At 45.3% G+C, this 19,576-nt stretch overlaps 2 protein-coding genes across 2 annotated transcripts; one reads left to right on the forward strand and one right to left on the reverse strand.

The window, feature by feature from the left end:
• Positions 1-4,765: 4,765 nt before the first annotated feature.
• On the forward strand, positions 4,766-6,048 carry EDB93DRAFT_1246520 (uncharacterized protein; the record flags this gene model as incomplete). Its single annotated transcript, XM_041452459.1, has 5 exons — positions 4,766-5,035; positions 5,101-5,337; positions 5,396-5,408; positions 5,588-5,865; positions 5,929-6,048. 5 exons carry the CDS (start codon positions 4,766-4,768, stop codon positions 6,046-6,048), a joined length of 918 nt encoding a protein of 305 aa, XP_041311765.1.
• An 11,801-nt stretch (positions 6,049-17,849) lies between these two features.
• Positions 17,850-19,201, reverse strand: EDB93DRAFT_1041264 (uncharacterized protein; the record flags this gene model as incomplete). Its single annotated transcript, XM_041444559.1, has 3 exons — positions 17,850-18,133; positions 18,158-18,305; positions 19,025-19,201. Coding segments are annotated over 3 exons (609 nt in total), but the record flags the coding sequence as incomplete, so codon positions are not given.
• Between the last annotated feature and the right edge of the window lie 375 nt (positions 19,202-19,576).

Below are 19,576 nucleotides of genomic sequence, written 5' to 3' on the forward strand. Positions count from 1 at the left end.
GGTAAGGCTGCAAGGACAATGTCCGAAGCAGAATAGGTCTGGAGGACCATGGGAAAGATCCGGACGAACTTCCAGAAACTTGGAGGAATATAGGATCAGAGGAGTGGAGCTCTGGCCTAGGGAATTCCTCCCTAGGCCTAAGGAAGATTTCACAAGGAAGGAACTAGTATAAGGACTTAGTGTGAAGACTAGTGCGAGGACTAATATGATATTCAGACTGAGGGACTACAAGACATATACAAGAGTTTATATACTAAGTGACTATCGGAAAGATCAATAAGCAAGGTCCGAGGCTATGTACGAAGCATAAGCAAAGTTAACAAATGCGAGTTGGAAATGAAGCATAGGTTAATGGATCAGTAAGCATACCGGTAGTAAGTATAACTGAGGTACCGGGAACAAGGAATACCGGATAGGCTGTGTTAACGTTATATGCACAGGAAATGGATTAAGAAGCTTATCAATATTGGATCGGACCGGATATGGTCTGGACGAGATGCATGGATATGTGGGATAGGACAAAGGATGAATGATGCAGGCTAGCTGTGAAGGTAAAGGGATCTGGATGCATAGAGGACTGCAGACATGGATAGGACATCCAAAGGTCCGGATAAGGCGTGGGAATATTATCGGATGTAGGTCCGGAATATGGGATATGACAGTCCAAAGCTCCAAGACTACGTCTGAAGTACCGAGATACTTGTCCAATGCAACCGAAGGTCGTCTGAAGCTGCAAAAGTGTTGTCCGAAGTAGCACGATGCCTTCCGAGGCTTGTGAGAACTGTCTGAAGGTCAATATATGTCGGTGTGTTGAGGTGTTGGTATGTCAATGTGTCGAATAATATAAGACTTTGCGAGGGGTCTGAAGTCCGGAATGATGCTAATCTATCGGAACTCAAGAATAAACGAGGTGCAGAATTGGCAGCAGTCTAGCCAAACAATTGTTCCGAATGAACAAAGATCAATTGCACAGTTACAAATATACTGAGGTGACTCTACTAATTACGACTCAAAGTACAGGAAGTGAAGTGAAGTGTCAGTAGCCAGCGAGCGAGATTATATCCTACTTCTGTGAGAGACCGGAATCCAGTGAGATAAGCAAGTCCGAACCTATGTAATAAGCTGCGAGGCAAGCAGCAATGCAAGTATACATGTAATAAGCTGTGATATGTACTGTTTATACGTATTCTGAGGCTCCCGACAGGATGCTGATGGGATTTATCCATGTAGCACTAAGACATAATCAACATATAGATAGAATAAAGGAGAACACACCAGCAAAGTCAAAAGGACAAGGATAGGACATGGTATGGTAACTCATGAGGTTCGGACGGGCCTCGGAATGCAAGAACTGCCTGCAGAAGGTTTGGACAAGTGTGCGGGGCCTTCGAAAGGTCAAGGGAGGTCGAGGAATGGTATGGGATGTAAGTGTTAGATTGACTGGTTCCAAGCCCAGCGCCGCAACCATCGTTACAGCACATCAATGTAAAACCATCCTTGTGGGAGCAAAACTATGGGCATGTACTTTGTTATGGTTGCACCGCTTGGCAGTATTGTTAATACGATCCTGATATGCATCCAGCTCCTGCTGAAGCCATGGTATGAAAACCCAATGGAAAACCATCCTGCAAATGAACATTACAACTAACACTCGAACAGCAGAAAAATGATGCACACTTGAAGGGTATTATTTGAATCATACCAACCAGAATTGACACCATGATCTAGGAGATTCTCGAATCCAGGTGTGAACCACCGGCGCAGTTGAGACCATGCAATCTCCAGCATGATGTCCTTCTTGGCTCACATCCAATGATGCTGGAGTGTACCCTGCAAAGCTTGGTTGTGCCACTGCTGCAGCATGGTATGGGCATTTGCAGTCCCATAATTTTCGGACCCCGGGTCACTTTGAGTGACCATTGGCATATCTAAAATTTAAGTCGAACTAGGTTTGTGCTTTAAAACATGAAACACTTATGACCGAGAGCCTCAATTGTGTTAAGGTAGTAACTCAGAATGAGCTGTGGATTTTGGATGGAATGTCAGAACTGAATCCACATTATGCAACCAGAGAAAGGTTCAATACCGGTATGCAGCCCAAGACCAAATCTGAGCCACTTATCATGTCAATCGACTGCAAATAAATTGTTCATGCCTGCTGCCAAGAAGCATCTCCTTTGAAGGCGACAAGCCTTACACTGACAAACGAGGGTTCATACAAAGCGAAGTACTCTGTCACAACCCTCCTAGGATGCAAAACTTGTAGGTTAGCAATCAGTCCTTACAATGCATAGATGAACATATCACCTGGCAACACTCATTTCCTGTTCATGATATAGTAAGCTCACCATTTCATGTGCACCAGCATTTGGATATGTAGCTCATAAGTCAAGCATTGCATCACAAATGGTTTTGACTGTGTGACCCTGTTGACGGGTATGTTGAAGACCCATCATCTTTTGAATTTTCAAAAGCATGGTAAGCCTAGTGTATAATCATTTAACACCTAAATAACTAGATTTAAACACTGCTCACCCAATACCATAGCGAGTCGTGTCAATGTGTTTTTGTAATTCCTGGACAATTTGCCAATCAGTCTGGCGGGCCTTCCAGAGGCAAAGGATATGAGGTGCAATCTTGTCCAATGGAGCTGCTTAGAGCTCAGATGTGTACTAGCAGGAGTGACTTGAAAGGTACGTACATGTGGGTTTGTTCTGGTTGGGCATTGCAACACACTCACTGACAGCTGCCAGTGAGGTTTGTAGTGTCACACTTTATATCTTGCTTTTAATTGGACTTACCTAGTTCAGTGGTCCCTGAGAAGTTCATGCTGCGGCAACATGGGAATTCATGGAATTCATGCCTGGACTTGCGCCACTCATGCCCTGCTCATCCCACTAATGGCCTGCTTGTGCCTCACATCTTCCTAAGTTAAGTTCAGTAACTACCTACCAAGTGTTCCGGACTTCACTTTCTTGTCCACGGTCCAAGTGTTCTTAGTGAGTTAAGGTTCGCAACTACCCTCTAATTGAACTAAGAGAATCCTTGTCCACAGTCCAAGACATTCACGGGCTGGATATGCTGGACTTCATCCTTAGTGAGTTAAGTTTTGCAACTACCTCTAATTGAACTAAGAGAATCCTTGTCTGCAGTCCAAGACACTCACGGGCTGAATATGCTGGACTTCATCCTTAGTGAGTTAAGTTTTGCGACTACCTCTAATTGAACTAAGAGAATCCTTTTCCACAGTTTAAGACATTCTCGGGCTGGATATGCTGGACTTGTATGGGCTGGACATTCTGATTCTCAGTAAGTTAGGGTTTGCAACTACCACTTATTGAATTCAGAAATGTTGTGTGCAGTCCAAAGCATTCTTGGTTCAGATTGCCCCATAGTGTCTCTGGAGGTGCCGGTTCCTCATGATTCTCCATCTAACTCTTTCAAACTGCTCCTTAGTGTCTCTGGAGGTGCCGGTTCCTCATGATTCTCTATCACTACTGTTTTCCAGTCCATGCTTATTCGGATGCAGATGTGCTCATCATGATATGTGAGATGGTGAAGATACAGACTTTCCTCAAGTGCTCATCGCCACCCAATGTGCCGGACCAGAAATCTCCGGTGAAGATGAGGAATTTAAACTGTGGGGAAAGTTGGTGCTAAGCTAAGCAAACACAGATAGACCTGGGCGCAAGTGAAATCGTCATCCCAAGGGCAGCTAACTGAGTAAAGGGAAACCTCTCTTTGTAAAAAGAGGGACACCAAACAACTAATAAAGTACTAAGGCTAAGTAATGTGCGAAGCATGAGGTGGAAATGATGCAATGTGTGAAAGGCGAATGCGCGAGTGCGATAGGTGATGGACGAGGTGCGCAACGCAAAGGTAGTGCACGCAAGCAAAGGCGAGAGACTAGCGAGAGAGAGAGTAACAGAGGAAAGATGAAGTGAGACGAGTGTTAACACCCCAACTAAGGTTGGCTGATGCTAAGACGGAGACCGAGAACCAAAGCATGTGACTTTAGATAGTCACTTGCAAACAACAAGTAAAATTCTTAGTATCTAGAGACACAGAGAAAGTGGGCGGAAAATCGACCCAGAAAATAGAGTAAAGAGATAGTATATGTAAAGATGGCTAAGCGCCACTAGGCGTGCAGGTCTGATGTAGTGAGCCAAGTAAGCTAAATATAGTATGTGAGGTAGGTAATAGGGTCTCGGCTGCACGCGTAGCGGTAGGCCGAGGATTAGCGATGGAAATAATTGTCGAAATGGGAATATAGTGAGAAAATGCACCAATGAACATCTAAGGACATGGGGAGGACAGATGGATGGGTATACGGACGATGCTTAGGAGGGCGCGTGATGTGTGCATAGTGCGAGTGGCTGTGCACGGAATCTGCAAAGTAAAATATATGAAGTGCTACTGCGCAAGACATATCCTTGGGATTAGAGCTGGAGTGTGTAGGGAATGTGGGAGAATTTGAGGGAAGTGCCTGTGGAGATGTGAGGCTCTACAACAGTGGGAGACTTTAAAATCTGACTGTCCCCAGTCAGTGTGTGTGCAATTGGACTTAGAGAAATTGTGACAAGAGGTGTCATGTGATTGCGGTCCGTATTCAGAAAACAAAGTGCTGGCGGTCGGCCTCATGACCTTGCTTGGGAATTAGTGCGGATGCTGACATAATTGTGGTTAGCGCATTTAAAAGAGCGCTATGTGGCAACGCGTTGTTCTTCTCATCTTTCACCTTAACCATGATATTCTTTCTTTTAAAATGTCCAACTTCGACTTGTCTTTGCTTGACCCGCCTTGCTCGCCTTCGCCTGAGGCTGAGGCACCTGTCGAGGCTGCGCTGGTTGTCAAGGAGCCGGCTCAGGAAATTCCTGAGGCTGCACCTGTTGTTGAGTCCACTGGCGACCGTGTCCTCCACATTTGGAACACGCTCCTTCCATCAGTGGGTGTGTTGTTGGGCTCACATCCAAAGCTCCTCCAAGAGCATCTGGAGGATATTGAGTCGTGGCTCCACGAGTGGGTGCACTTTGAGGTGAGTGGCACACGTCTTTTCATGTCTTATTCTTATTTACTGATTGACCATACTCATCTTTATAGGCTAATGTGCACATCTGCATGCGCGATGCGCTGGAAGCCGAGGTGCTCCTTCCGATCGGTGATGAGGAGAAGGAGATACTGCAGGATTTTAATGAGTGGGTCGGAGTGGCGAGGAAAACAGTGAGCGGGTGGAAGGAGGTGGCAGAGAAGATCATGGCAGAGGCGTGTGTGGCTCATGCAGCAAAGGAGAAGGGGAAGGGAAAGGAGAGAAAGGAGAACCCAGACATGGGCAAACTTGTAAGTGCCTTTTCATTATTTTTCTTGCATTTGGCTAACTTCCAATCCGCATTGACAGAAGGCTGGCACATGTATGTCGACTGCACTGAAGACTCTTGACCTTCCCTGCGAGAACTGCATGCAGCGCGGGGTCAAGTGTCTGCAGGGCAAGAATGCGCGCTGCGGGCCTTGTGAACACTCACACTGAGCGTGCAACTTCAGTGAGTGGTCTCATTATTTTAGTTTTTGAATACTCTAACATTTGTGATAGCTACCAAGTGCAAGGCCTCCGAAACTGCGGTGGCGCCATGCAAAGTGCCTTGCGTGGCTAAAGAGCACATTCCAATGGTCAAGCCAACCACAGCCGATGATGCCAATGACTCTGGCGAGTCTGAGGTGGAGGTCCAGGAAGTGCCGAAGAAGGTGCACCCTGTGCCCAGGCTGGTGAAGCCTTTGCCCATGTGCACTGCTGCAGGGCCTTCAAGGGTTCGCGCTGATGATTTGGACAATGAGCGCCTTCGTGCCGACAACAAACATCTGCGGGAGGAGGTCGAGAAGTTGCGTGGTTTGCAGGATGACTACGACTGATTTGTGCGCAACCTGAACTATCAGGCACGCAAGCAGCAACAAGAGCTCATCGCAATGAGCAACCAGCTTTACTTGTTTTCGGATGAATGGAGGATGATGGGGCAAGAGATGGATGACTTCATTGTGGGGCAGGAGCGGGCGTAGAAGTAGATAGTCGCTACTATACCCTTTTCTTTTTCTTCTCTGCACATTGCCTTCATGCCTGTACTATACTCTGTGTTGCCTTGCACACTTGCACACTGTACTATACTGTTTCTTTCTGTGCTGTACAAATATAGTTGTTTCACATTGTGCCAACTATGAGTTCCTATGATCTTTGCATAAGTCCTAGTCCAGGTCCATGTCCGTGTCCAAAGAGTCATTGGGCCTGGATATAAACGAAATAGAACTATGAGCGAGCATGATATGATTAGAATAAAAAGGGAAAATAATTAGCAATATACGTGTGATCGCATGAGCTTCACACTCGACTTGTCTTCTTTGTGTGACTGTCTGCATCTATTCCTGCTGTGAGTGATTATAGTGATCGGGTATAGTCTACGTAAAATGTGCGTGGTGCGGCTTCGCGCATTCAAAATAGAAGGTCTATGTGAATGGTTATGCACGCATGAATCAATTAGGAGAACTTATCTGTATATACTGTTTTGGGTATTACGCGCGATATAATAGAGTCTGTGTTTGTGTTATGTTCAGCGAATGTGCGGGTTATATGCAAGATGCGAGAGAGAAACTGAGGTCGCCGGACAAAACCTGGGGTAAAACTGAGAGTAAATACTTTTAGCAAGACTGTGTTTTTGTGTTTTCTTTATTTTTGCGATGTTTTTGTTATTTGTGATTGTGGGATGATATGTATGAGGGTGGTGGTCAAGAATTGGGGAATGTGGGGGTGTGAATATGAGAGAGCGCGATGAGCAAGCCTCTGCATGCTATTTGTCTTGCGCATGCCCGGGTTTGTCTTCATTGGGTTCTATAGTTTCGTTAGCCTCTAAATGGTCTATACTTTTGTCGTCTATTCTGATCATTTTTGTGACGAATACATGATCTTCATGACATGGATAATATGGTATCACGCAAAACGCGGCAAAGCGAAGCTTTGATATTGCGCTGTCTAGCTCGGCAAGCATATACAAACCTCCTTTTGTGCGCCACACGACCATCATTGGTCTGAGATAGCATGGCTTTGTCTCTTTGCTAAGTTTGTACTTGACTTTCGAGTTGCGGACTAGAACTAGCGTGCCGGGTTCAAAGTCATATGACTTGATAGATGCGCAAAAGTGTTTCTCAAAATTGCGAACAGACTTAAATCACACTTTGAATACCTGATCTTTGATCACGTTAAGATCGGCTTCGCGTTTCTGTAATTGGTGTGCCCACCATGCTATAAGGTCAGCAGTAGTAAATGTGCCTCAGCTTGGCAAAGGAGCGAGAAAGGTAGCTTCAGCTAAATTGAACGGAAAGATAGGCTCAACGCCATGAACCATAAAATAGGGTGATAGGCCCATCGCGTGATGAATAGTCATGCACTCAGCTCAGAAGACAGAATGAACAACTTGATACCATCGCGAGTCATCACCGTCACAACTTTTGATGATGGCCTCCTGGACATCTCGGTGTCATCTTTCGACTATACTGTTTGCCTGCGAATTGTACGGCGAAATGCGAATTGGGTGAATCCCGTACTTTTGCACAAGTTCATCTACCACAAGTCTATATGTGGGGCTGTTATCGGTCACAATCTCGGTGATCGGACCCCATCTGCAAAGGAGTTCTTCGAAAATGAAGGCGGTCAGCATTTTGGTATTTTCTTTGTGCAACATGCACCATTTGGGGTACGACATTAGCATGCAGTGTGCTTGCACGAGATATTTGAATCCACCCACTCTGGGCATCTTCATTGTGTCAATGCGTGCTTTGCAAAACAAACCTCCTGGTATTGGAACCGTTGGCAGGATATGCAACTTTCGCATCTGGCAAACCTGACAATTGTGGCACGTTCATGTGTACCACTTAATGTCTTTGATGATGTGCAGCCACCAAAAGTGTAGTAGCAACCGCATGTGCGTGGTGTAGACGCCTTTATGGCCGAGGTCATCATGCACTTCCTTAAGAAGGCAATATCGCTTGCGTGGTGGCACTACTAGCTGGTGCTTTCTGTAGGGTTCTCTTTGCCAGAGATTGCCCTTGAGAATGAAGAAACACGCGGTGTAGTTGAAGAACGCTGTGAATTCGTGATCTGAAAGGTCAGCGGGTCATTCGCGTGAAATAAGGAACTCTTTGGTTAAGACAAGTGATGCGTCTAACGCTTGCGCAGCCTCTGAGCAAGGGATGATAGTTCTGGTTCTTCTTCTTGCACGAAATCTAGGAAGACACGGTGTACTGGTGCGCACGAGTCAAAGGACGTGTGCACATTTTGATGGGCATGGTGGACAAGTTCCGCGCAACTGCTTGCGACGTGTTGCATTCTATTGTTTAGTATCGCGACTCTGAATGAGTATGCGCAATTGATCCAATCTTCATGGTCATTGTCCTCCTCAAGAGGATCCTCATCGGCGAGCAGCCTCCTTTCCTTGAGAGACCATCGACACCTTTGTGCTTGGTCGTGGAAACAACGAGTTTGAATGAAAATAATAAAATGCCTGTGATCCATCAATTGATGGTTGTGTTAGGCTGCAAGTCCAGATTATTGATCATACCTTTGATGTACTTTGCATCTACTTCGACGGTGAAATTCTTGATTCCAAAAATGAATACATGAACTGTGCGGAGCGTGCAAAAGAGTCTGTAGAGCTCTAGCTTTGCTTGCGAGTATCGGCTTTCCACCTCGTTCAGCACTATGCTGCCAAAACAATTAGGATATCGCTTGCCATCTGCGCCTACTTGCAACAGAATGAACCTGATCATGATGTTGGACGTGTCAACGGCGAGGATGACTTCATGCTCACTCTCGTAATTGAGGCAGCAAAGAGCGGGAAACTCTAATACTGAGTCCTTGAGTGTCTGATACAATTCGTGCTCTTCAGGTCCGAAGACGAACAGGACATCTTTCCTGGTGAGATTAGTTAGCGGGTGCACTTTGTGCACAAAATCACGGATGAAAATGCGTAAAACGCTGCAAGTTCCCAAGAAACTGCGGACTTGCGACTGGTTGGTAGGCTCTGGCCAATCTCATATCTTCTGAACTTTAGTGTCTTCAGGTACGCGACCCTCGAAAGTACACTTATGCCCGACGATGACTGCGCTTGGCACAGCAAGAACAAATTCCATCGCACTGACTGTAACACTGACATTTTCGAGCCACTGTAAGATGCGATGCATGACTATTAGGTGCTCCCAGATGAAGCAATGCATGCCGGGGTTTTCAGGTATGGTTTCATAAGTACTGTCCGCAAATTCATATCACGTCTCAATGGACTTGACTGCGATATGATCTATGAATGGAAGTGTGTGCTTTGGAATCTCATCCTGTAGAAAAAAGGCTATGTCGCCTTGGAAAATCTGCGCTGTGTTAGTATGACCTTGCAGTAAGGTGGTCAGCCTATGTGGGCCTAAAGGTGTGCCAAATGTAGTAAGGTCACACGACTCTTCGTGAAGCATGCACTGGTCATATCCAGAGTACAAATCCATCATGCCATATATTGCGTAACCCGTGAAGGATTCAGCAAGATGTTCAATGAAGGGGGGTACTGATGCATCGCAAATTGTCACCACATTGAGCAGCTGCAAGTCGTGGACTAGGCGAAGCAATTTGCCATCTTTCTTGACTACGCAAAACCAGCATGAGCAATATTTGGCCATTGAAGGCTCATATACGCCTGACACAATTTTCTCTTTAATGATGCGTGTGACTTTGTCTATTGTCAATGGTGGAACTGGAATATTGTGCTGCAACCATGGCGCATGTGGGACCATTGGAATCTTGTATGGTGGGAAGTACCTTTCATCAAGGCAGCCGTGCTTGGATGCTTCCCAAGCAAATGCGAGTTTGTGCGTACGGACCAGCCAGCGTACTAGCTTAGCTTCCTCTGGCCATAGCCAGTTCGTGGGATCAAAATTCAACTTATCCATGTGCACTTGCATGAGGCGGATACCTGGAACAAAATCTGGGGGGTGAGTAGGTAACGGGATTAGTCCTACTAGAGGATCGGGCGGTAGTTCACAAACAATGTGATACTCAGGTGGGGTAGCCGCGAGTATGCCGCGAACTTTCTTCGCAACTGGTTTGTATACCAGTGCATGGATAATGGGATCATATTCATAACATGCGTTGAACGCAGCTATGTTCGCGACATGAAATGCCATGCTGGAAGAGGTTAGATGTGCATATAGCATGGACTGCAGAAGAGAGAAATGAGAGTGCAAAAAAGAGACGGGAATGAGAGATGATGACAAAATTAACAAATGTGATGTAGCGATATTGCTCCTTGAGAGCGAATGAGAGTGGTTATTGTCACACGACGTGAGCAAAGAAACATTAGCAATATATGAAGAAGGAAATGAGTGTGATGGATGAAGCGAGGAGCATGAACACTCTATAGTGTTTCCCCATGTATGCTGCAGATCATTGATACTTAAAAATCCTGACCCTCAACCTTGGCAACGTTGACATGCGAGTGCGTATGTGTAGCTTCGCTGCAGGGCGCGCTGTGTACCGCGACTTGGCAGTTTCTGACCCAAGGGAGGGTCGGGATGTGCATTTCTTTATGCGTATTCAGATCCGTTAATAAAATGTCCTGCGCTCCGCTAGGGAGGTCAAACGTGCGACAAGAAGTAAGAGTGAAAAACGGGCATCTGAGCAGAACCTCAAAGTTTGCGTGCTCCATTACCTGAACTTGGAAGTACATGGGACCTCCTCCGAAATTGAGCAGAATATTTTTGATGACACCGAGCGTCAAATCATGCGAAGTGTTTACTGACTCCATGCGCATGTGGTGATCTGAGCACAGACCAACTCCGAGAGATTGCCAAACTTCCCTTGGCATTATGACGAACTTCCGTGCCCTGATCAAGGACACAGGTAAGTGTCCAGCCACCTACAGTAGTTGTACGAATACACCTCAGCGGCACAAAGTGATCCGCAACGATGCGTCCATTGTTGCTATGCAAACGCACATCTTCATATTCACGCATCCAATGATGTGAAGTGGGGTGACTCGACAGCTCGTTGACTGAGACTGTCACAACAGTGACCCATCAATTGGTCGACATGTTGCAGAGGTTTTTCCAGATGTTGGGCGATATGGCTAAGACATTGTGCACAGGAATGCTGATCGCAACATCTAGGATCTGGTCAGTTATGCGCTTTTCGGTGCTTTTGTCCTCGAGCGGACAGGTTAAACAATAGGTGCCCAAAGGTGTGGGTGCTGCCGGCACTGCTGCTGCTGCTACTACTGGGGGGGGCGAAACATTAGCAGTCTTTTTTGCAGAAGACAAAGATGATGTTTGCGTGCTCACGATCGGCACGGGTGGTATTACTATGGGTATTTTGGCTACCTCCTTGCCTTTACTAGATGTTGCTTGAATTGCTGGGGAGACAATTTCCTCCTCGACTGTCGGCTGGCATGATGCCGGACCTGGTCGCGATTGTGTTTTGCTAGGAACAGCAACACTGTCAAAGCGAACATTCTTTTCCTTTGTGTTAGCTTTCGCTCTGCATTTCTGCTCTACCTTTGCCTTCACGTATGCTAGGGCTTGGGTAGCGCGCTCGTCCTTGTCTTTCTTAGATTTGGACTCAATGATCGTGTGTATGAACATGGATGGATCAACATCCAAAACACATTCTACCTCAGCTGGCACACAGTACCATAAACCTACGTGAGCGCTGCTAGCGTCCATGCTCTTCTCGCTTTCGATCATGCGATCTACACGATCCTTTAATAACTGTTCGCATCCGATGACGTGATTGCCATTAGGCATGATGAGCTTATAGTTCTCATCTAACTTACACTTTCCTGCATCGAGGTATTTTTCGCGCTCCAGACAATGCGCGATGAAATGGTCAAGGTTGCTGCAGAACATGCAACCATCCGACACTTGAGTAGTGCATGGACACTGATATTTGCACTTGGTCACCAATCCTTGTGCGGGCTGTTGAGCTGGTGTTGACACGACTGCGGGGAGTTGTTACAAGAACATCTAGATGCTTGGGCCCCTACTATTTTTTTTCTTATCCTCCTCATCTCTGCCCTTGCATCACACCCTTACCCCGACCTAACCTTGGGCTAGCCCAAGGACATCCTCGACCATTGACGACACATGCTCTGTTTGAGCATCGCCAACAGATACTATCCAAGTTGTAACAGGAGTAAACTCACTAATGGCTCTGCAACTTGCATGTTGGTGACAGGTGTGGGTGAAGCGGGTGCTGTAGCTGGCAATAAGAATATCGCCACATTGTAGACATTCTTCCATGGGTAAGGGTCTTCATGATGATGATCTGGGAACTTGATTAGTAGGCGAGTGAGCATTTGCATCTGCACATTGCTAGGCAATCCTTCTAAGAATATGTGATCACGTTCTGCTGAGCCTACTCTGTCCTTGTCTAAGAGTGGCTGCATTATTTTGCAGAAATTGCGATAGTACAAGCTCAACTCATTGACGGATGGCATTGGCATTATGGTGTACTTTTGCGTGACTGCACTCAAGTCATTGACTGTGTAGCGACAATTGCCTTCACAGCTGGGGTACATTACCTTTACTTTGCATATGAATGTGTCATAGTCGCTGACCTTCGCTTCGGGCAGACATGCCCAAAGTTCTTTATTGGCAGGCATGAGATAGCAGATGATCTGCTTGATGCGATCAAGACCGGCAAGACTGGCCTGATTGGCATGTTCTTCATATGTGTCTATAAAATCTAGGAGGTTAGCGGTGGTGCTGTTGAATTTTGGTGCACAGTCAGTGCCACGAATAGGCATGAAATAGGGTGTAGTCATCGTGACTTGTGGGGCGATGGGGGCGATTGCGGGTGCGGGTGCAATGTATGCAGTTTGCAGCATGTAAACACTTGAGAGGGCGCCAATTATGCATCTGTTGAGTATTGAGACAGGCAGGTTGAGGACTTGAATTGTTTCAGGCTCGACGGGCGAATCTGACTCTTCTTCTTCATCGCGCGGCGACATGAGCATATCTATATGTGTTAGTGCGGCAAATCTAGCTTTCTGTTCTGCTTTAGGTGTACTGTGAAAGGTTACAGGGATGTTACCCCTAGGCACGTCTATGGATGTGAAATCATCGAGTGATTCTTCCTTGATTGATTCTTTGGGCGAAGATGTGATAGGCAATGGTTGTCGTTTGTTTGCACAGCCGAAAAACGAAAGTCCTGGATGCAGTGCGTCAACAGTGGATTCTTCTGTGGGTGGTATGGTAGCGAAAAGTGAACTGTCGGGTAGTTCTTCTATGGCTTCATCGATGCGCGTGATAATATGCACGCGAAATAACTGATGCGCGTTGGGTCTGAGTACTCTATCAGATGTCGCAGTAGTGCCCCTCGCGGTGGGCTCCAGTTGAAGATGAGGAATCTAAACTGTGGGGAAAGTTGGTGCTAAGCTAAACAAACACAGATAGACCTGGGCGCAAGTGAAATCGTCATCCCAAGGGCAGCTAACTGAGTAAAGGGAAACCTCTCTTTGTAAAAAGAGGGACACCAAACAACTAATAAAGTACTAAGGCTAAGTAATGCGTGAAGCGGGCTGAAATGATGTGATGTGCAAAAGGCGAACATGCAAGTGTGATAGGCAATGGACGAGGTGTGCAACGCAAAGGTAGCATGCGCGAGCAAAGGTGAGAGACTAGCGAGAGAGAGTAACAAAGGAAAGATGAAGCGAGACGAGTGTTAACACCCCAACTAAGGTTGGCTGATGCTAAGATGGAGATTGAGAACTGAAGCGCGTGACTTTAGATAGTCACTTGCAAACAACGAGTAAAATTCTTAGTATCTAGAGACACACACTGCAGGCATTAACTCATTTTCCTTCACCAAACATCCAAAAAAAATTGAATTGAAAGATAGAAATTTACTTATATTTTACCCGTCAAAACATTGAAAAATTTTAATCAATGTATCAAATATTTTCTGTATGTGGGACATGATCCAAAAATTAGTCATGTTCCTTCGAGAAAGACACTACATTTTCCATTCATTGTCTTTCAAATAACAACTTACAATCACGTTAATTATTTTGTCTGTGTTTTTCAAATGTTTTGTGTGTCAATAGTCAAAATTATTTCATTCCATTCACTTCATGTTTGAGCCAAGAACATTAATAAAAAACAGAACAGATCATATCATGTATTTAACAAATGTTTTGTCTTAGAAAAATGAAGAAAGCTTTAAAAGTTTCTTTGCATATTTGTTGATAGGACATTTGTGAGACATTTTTCATGTTTTGTTAAATTAAATAAATGATGGTTCCAGGATATTCCTCCTGAGCAACATCCAATTAACATTTACAATTTTCTGTGCACAAAAAAATAAAATGTATGCTGTATGTTCCTCCTAAGAACATGCACATCTGTAGCAGGTATTTGGTTCATCAGGAAAACCCCAACTTGTTCAAATTCAACTTGAATGAGGGAGTGTAATTAAAACACGCTAAACTCAAGGTTCTCAAACCACTGCATGGCTAGCGCTTCAAGTTGTCTTAAACACTACTACAAAATCGACTAAAAATCACAATTAAGCCTTGAATCAAAAGGACTAAGATGGCAGCCTCGAATCTTCTTGAGCCCTGACCAGTGGACAAGAGAACTGAGACAGCCTTGAAGCCTCAAATCTTCTTAAGCCCCGGCCAGTGGACGAGGGTGAGAAACAAAGGACTGAGATGGCAGCCTCAAATGTTTTTAAGCCCCGACTGGTGAACAAAAGGACTGAGGCAGCCTTGAAGCCTCAAATCTACTTAAGCCCTGGCCAGTGGATGAGAGGACTGAGACAGCAAGCCTCAAATCTTCTTAAGCCCCAGCCAGTGGACGAGGGTGAGAAACAGTGAACAGGATGATGCTGTGAGCTATGGGAAAGTGATGTTTCTTGGTGGAAAAAATGAGTCAGGGCTGGAGTTAGAATTGGTACAGCGGCTCTTACATGAGTTTAGCACAATGAGAGGCGCATATATAATGGCAATGGGAGAATTGTGTTGACTTGAGCATAGGGTCGACAGCATGAGTCGATAGTTGTAGGGTATGCAAGCAAGGCATAAAAAACTGTCCGCAAAATGTAACAATAAGATTACAATGATAGTCGAGAGCAATACAGGAAGTTGGGACTCACCTATGGGACCAGTGGCACTGGATTGGTTGGATACACTGACGCTGATGGTGACATCCGTTTTTGTGTTGAGGACGGCTCCATGCGCTGGCCGCATTGATAGAACACTGCGTAGATACTATCAATTAACTTAAAGAAGGAGACTAAACTAACATTGAGTAGATACATGTAATCTTTGCTGGCAGTCATTGATATCAGTAGTGCTTTCAGTCTCTTGACGGGAATGCAACTGCCAATTCGTTATCTAGAGAGATGAGTGAGCGCAGTGAGACAGAACAAAGAAATTTACTCTGAAGCACGCTTGCGTGACTCAAACATATCGGACATTTGGAGGAGTTGGGTGCAATGTGAAATGAAGTCATAGCATATCCATAGGACTAAGCAGAATTGTTAGATCAAAAGAAACCGGAGTAGATGAAAAACAGTTTACTGTTTGACACTGATACACATCAATGACGATAGCTGCACGAGAGCCAGGTTTTGGAGTCTCAGAAGAAATAAGAGATTCGTACTCTTGTGTGCCAAATTCATATACAGTTCCTAGCAAAAAAATTTGCATACATTTGCGAGTCGTCATTTGAGAGGGAGTGTTGGAAGTTGGTACAAACAATGATAATCGTTAATGTCGCACGTGACAGCTTACTTACATAATCACGCTCATTTCATTTTCTGTTCTTCGTACTACCGTGACTTGATACCTCCTAGTTGCTTGTATAGGTGAGATACATTTGTCCATTGACTATTTACTTAACTAATACTCTTATATATAGTTTATGTCTTCTATGCCCTCTTGATGGCACGACTTTCTTTGTCCACTCTGTCTTGTCATGTTTGTAAGAACGAGGAACTTGAAGGAAGAGAGTCCCAGGGATGCTTTGCCTCAATGAAGCTGATGTGAGTTCAATCATTTCATTTTTAATAAATACAAACAAGGGCTCTGTTGATGAGAACAGGTTTCCTGAGGATACAAAGATCTGGAATTGCAAACTTCTTGATGGCACAACTTGCTTTGTCTACTCCGTCTTGTCATCCACTCATGGCACGCTAAGGGTAGAGCATTGAAGCTGTTAACAGACAAGTCAGCGCTTCAGCAGCAATTGATGTTTGTGCATGTGACGCGGCATCCATCTACTCCTTGTTGTCAGTCGCCTTTTTAAATGTTCTCGGTGTGTATCTCATAATCTGTGGTTAGCTCTTTGACTCATCTGGTCTATCATAGTCATCAGTCATGTCAATTCTGGTAAATCTACCACCACCAGTCACTTGAAGTTGACCTGTGCAGTGGCATCGACAAGTGTATTATCAAAACATTTGGGAAGGGAGCTGCTGAGCTTGGCAAGGGTTTTAAATATGGTGAGTGAATGCAACCGCCCATACTGACTTGCTTGCTTATTCCCTCTAAAGTCACTGACAATGAGTCCTTTGGTTCCTCAGCTTTGTATCACTCACTAGCATCGATACTCTCTGGAAGTTCGAGACCCCCAAGTACATGGTTACCATCTGACAACTTTCCGAGTAGCTGTATGCTCAGGTCAGCATCCTCAATCACCCTGGTGAGATTGGTGCTGGTTACACTCCACCGCCCATACTGACTTCCTTGCTTGTTCCCTCTAAAGTCACTGATGACGAGTCCTTAGCTTCCTCGGCTTCGTATCACTCACTAGCATTGATACTCTGTGGAAGTTTGAGGCCCCCAAGTACAGGGCACTGTGGTTTCTCCAAGGACGCGATTAGTGATGTGTATGAGCTATTCTCATCATTGACAGGGGTACTGGGTTGGATACATTCCTGTGACTATCAAATATCTACTACAGATCATCCTCTTCATTGTCCTCTGTGTTCGCACCACTATCATTTGTGACATACATGTCCTAGTGAAAGTTGGTGACTCGATGATGTATACTTAGCTTAAATGAACATAGCTGACCTTCATAATGGGAAGTATGTGGACCACCTTGCCCAAGGTGTGGTATTCAAACGTCGTACGTGCAAACAAAGTGACAAGTGCTTCATATGCAATGATTTTGGGGGGGTGGTAATAATCAAGGAAAAGCCCTTCAGCAACACTGAATCCAAACTGTTGGTAGGGGTCCTGTTTTACCTTGACCGAGTCCAGTTCCACCATGCGCTCGATGAGCAATGAAGATTTCTTGGGTTGCAATTTCTCGCTAAAGATAGCCAGAAGATGAGCAGGCACCTGGTTGAAGTCAGGATTCTGAATAACAACATTGGAGTCCTGCAGTGACCTAGAGTATGGTTGGTACAGTGCTCCTCCTTTCCAAAGTTTACTGCCAAACACAATGTCTAACATATTTTAGAGTGCAGCCACTAAAGATGAAGGAAGTATACCTGAATGGTGTGTGCCCGTCAAGGTCGTTATGCCTTTGGCAAAATACTTTTGCAATTCTGTGAACTTCCCCTTTGGTTTGGAAGATAGATAAGTCACCTTCAGTCGGCCTGAGCTGCCAAATGCAAGGCTATCATTGAGGTGAGTCCTGCAAATGTCTGAACAGAATGTCTTCTGATACTCCGGCCACAGTGACATCATAGTATTGGGGAGCCTGTTACTAGATAGAAGGGCGGGCAAGTTTGCCGCCCTGCAAGTGTCATTTATGAATGTCATTTCCATTTCACCTGTAAGCATCAAGGCATTAAGGCTTGTGAATGGAAAACCAAATGGGTGTTTCTCACCAAACCTTGAGTTAGTCTTTATATTCTGAAGGGTGTAATTAAACCTCTCAAATGCCCATGCCCACCAAGAGTGGACTGGTCCAAAAGCTTTGAGCAGCATTTCATAGTGGAAAGCCATATGATGGACAGGTCGGATCTGTGCTTCCTTGTAAAGCTTAAGTACACTGCGAAAGCATTCCTTGTAATGAAAGGAATATAGGTTGATCTTATCCTTTGACATGCTCCGCATGTTTGTGATATGGATAGTGGTGACGAGGTGCATGTAGTTGTGCAGTACCTCTTGCATTCAGCCTTCCTCATGACCCCAAAGGAAAATCAGTGTGACGATAAGGTGTATCAAACCTATTGAGTGCCAGTGATCAGCAGTAGGTGTCCTTTTCTCAGCTGCAACCAAAGGGGCTGCTGTGACGAATGATGGAAGCTGCGTCCGCGCTTGATCCATCCATATTTCCTGTAACACCTCCCGCCCAAGTACAACAGTATTTTTTGGCGGCAGGGCTTCATGAGTTTGCATCCCCCTCTTGGCATGCAGCAGGCTGCCATCCTCATTCATTAAGCCATGTGAAAAGCGCTGTTCAAAATGAAAAGGTCATTGATGGAAACAACAACTCCCATGACGTACCCAATCAGCTAGTTGTTCTAACAACCCACCCTTACGTAGAGGGTGTCCAGGGCGGAGATGATTATTAGTAGAGATACCTAGCTTCGTGCAAAGCTGTACAAGTGCTAACACCCTGACACCTTGTCTAATAGCTGCAGTGCTCTGAGAATTCTCTAGCTTGAAGCACGCTTTAGTCATCTCCTGTTTGGACAGAGGGTTGTTCTTTGCTCTTCTCTTTAGTAACTGAGGTGCTGTCTCTGATGCCTACACATAATTAGTGCGCAGATCCTGCTGAGTGATGACATTAAGAAACCTTTAATTCAGAGAAAAACTTATGAAGTTGGTTTATCTTGGCAAAGTTATTGCTTTGTTGACGCTGAACCAGAGTGAAATTAATCATGATAACGGTACAGCATGTGACGCACAAATTGAATGAGTGCCCTAGCCATCAATAGTGCAGTTTGTGCTCGCTGCAAGCCCAGTTCTTGACACAGGTAGAATGATACTGGCTTCTGGCAGCACAATAAGGCTTGTTCATGAGTTTTATCCATGTTTCCTTTGATCAGCACGCATAGACCAGATGCAAGTGCCGAATTTGAAGGCCGTGCAGGGCAAGGTAATGGCGTGCAGATATTGTGGATGTGGTGGTGTAGCTTGAGGAGAAAGTCTGCATGCATGGAATTGAGAACGGTGAAGAGAACTGGGTTCCAATACGGCAGACAAAGTAGCTCCGAGTACCGCACCCCGTAGCGGTCCACTATTTCCTTTCATTCCTCCGCCGTTTGTGCATCACACCATATGTCTGCAACCTGCCTGTGCTCTTCACAGGATCGCATCGGCCATTTGTTCAATGGCAGTTCTTCAATGTGATCCTTCATTAGAAGGCAGTACGAACAGAAGAGGTTGCTCGTAGATCTGGAAAAGCTGCCAACTTGTCGAGCACCTATGATATCACAAACCAAGGGAATCACCACCAATCAACAAGAATGGCCAGAAGGGTACAGAGAAGTGCGTGTGAAGAAGAAGCCTGGATCCCATGCTAGCAAGAGATCATCAATAAGTGGCGCGAGTCCTTCATTGATCTGTTCGAGAGAAGGCTTGTTTGGACCAGGTAGTATGCC

The sequence above is a fragment of the Suillus bovinus genome, assembly GCF_016758785.1.
Source record: "Suillus bovinus strain UH-Sbo-P2 chromosome Unknown EDB93scaffold_6, whole genome shotgun sequence".
NCBI lineage: Eukaryota > Fungi > Basidiomycota > Agaricomycetes > Boletales > Suillaceae > Suillus > Suillus bovinus.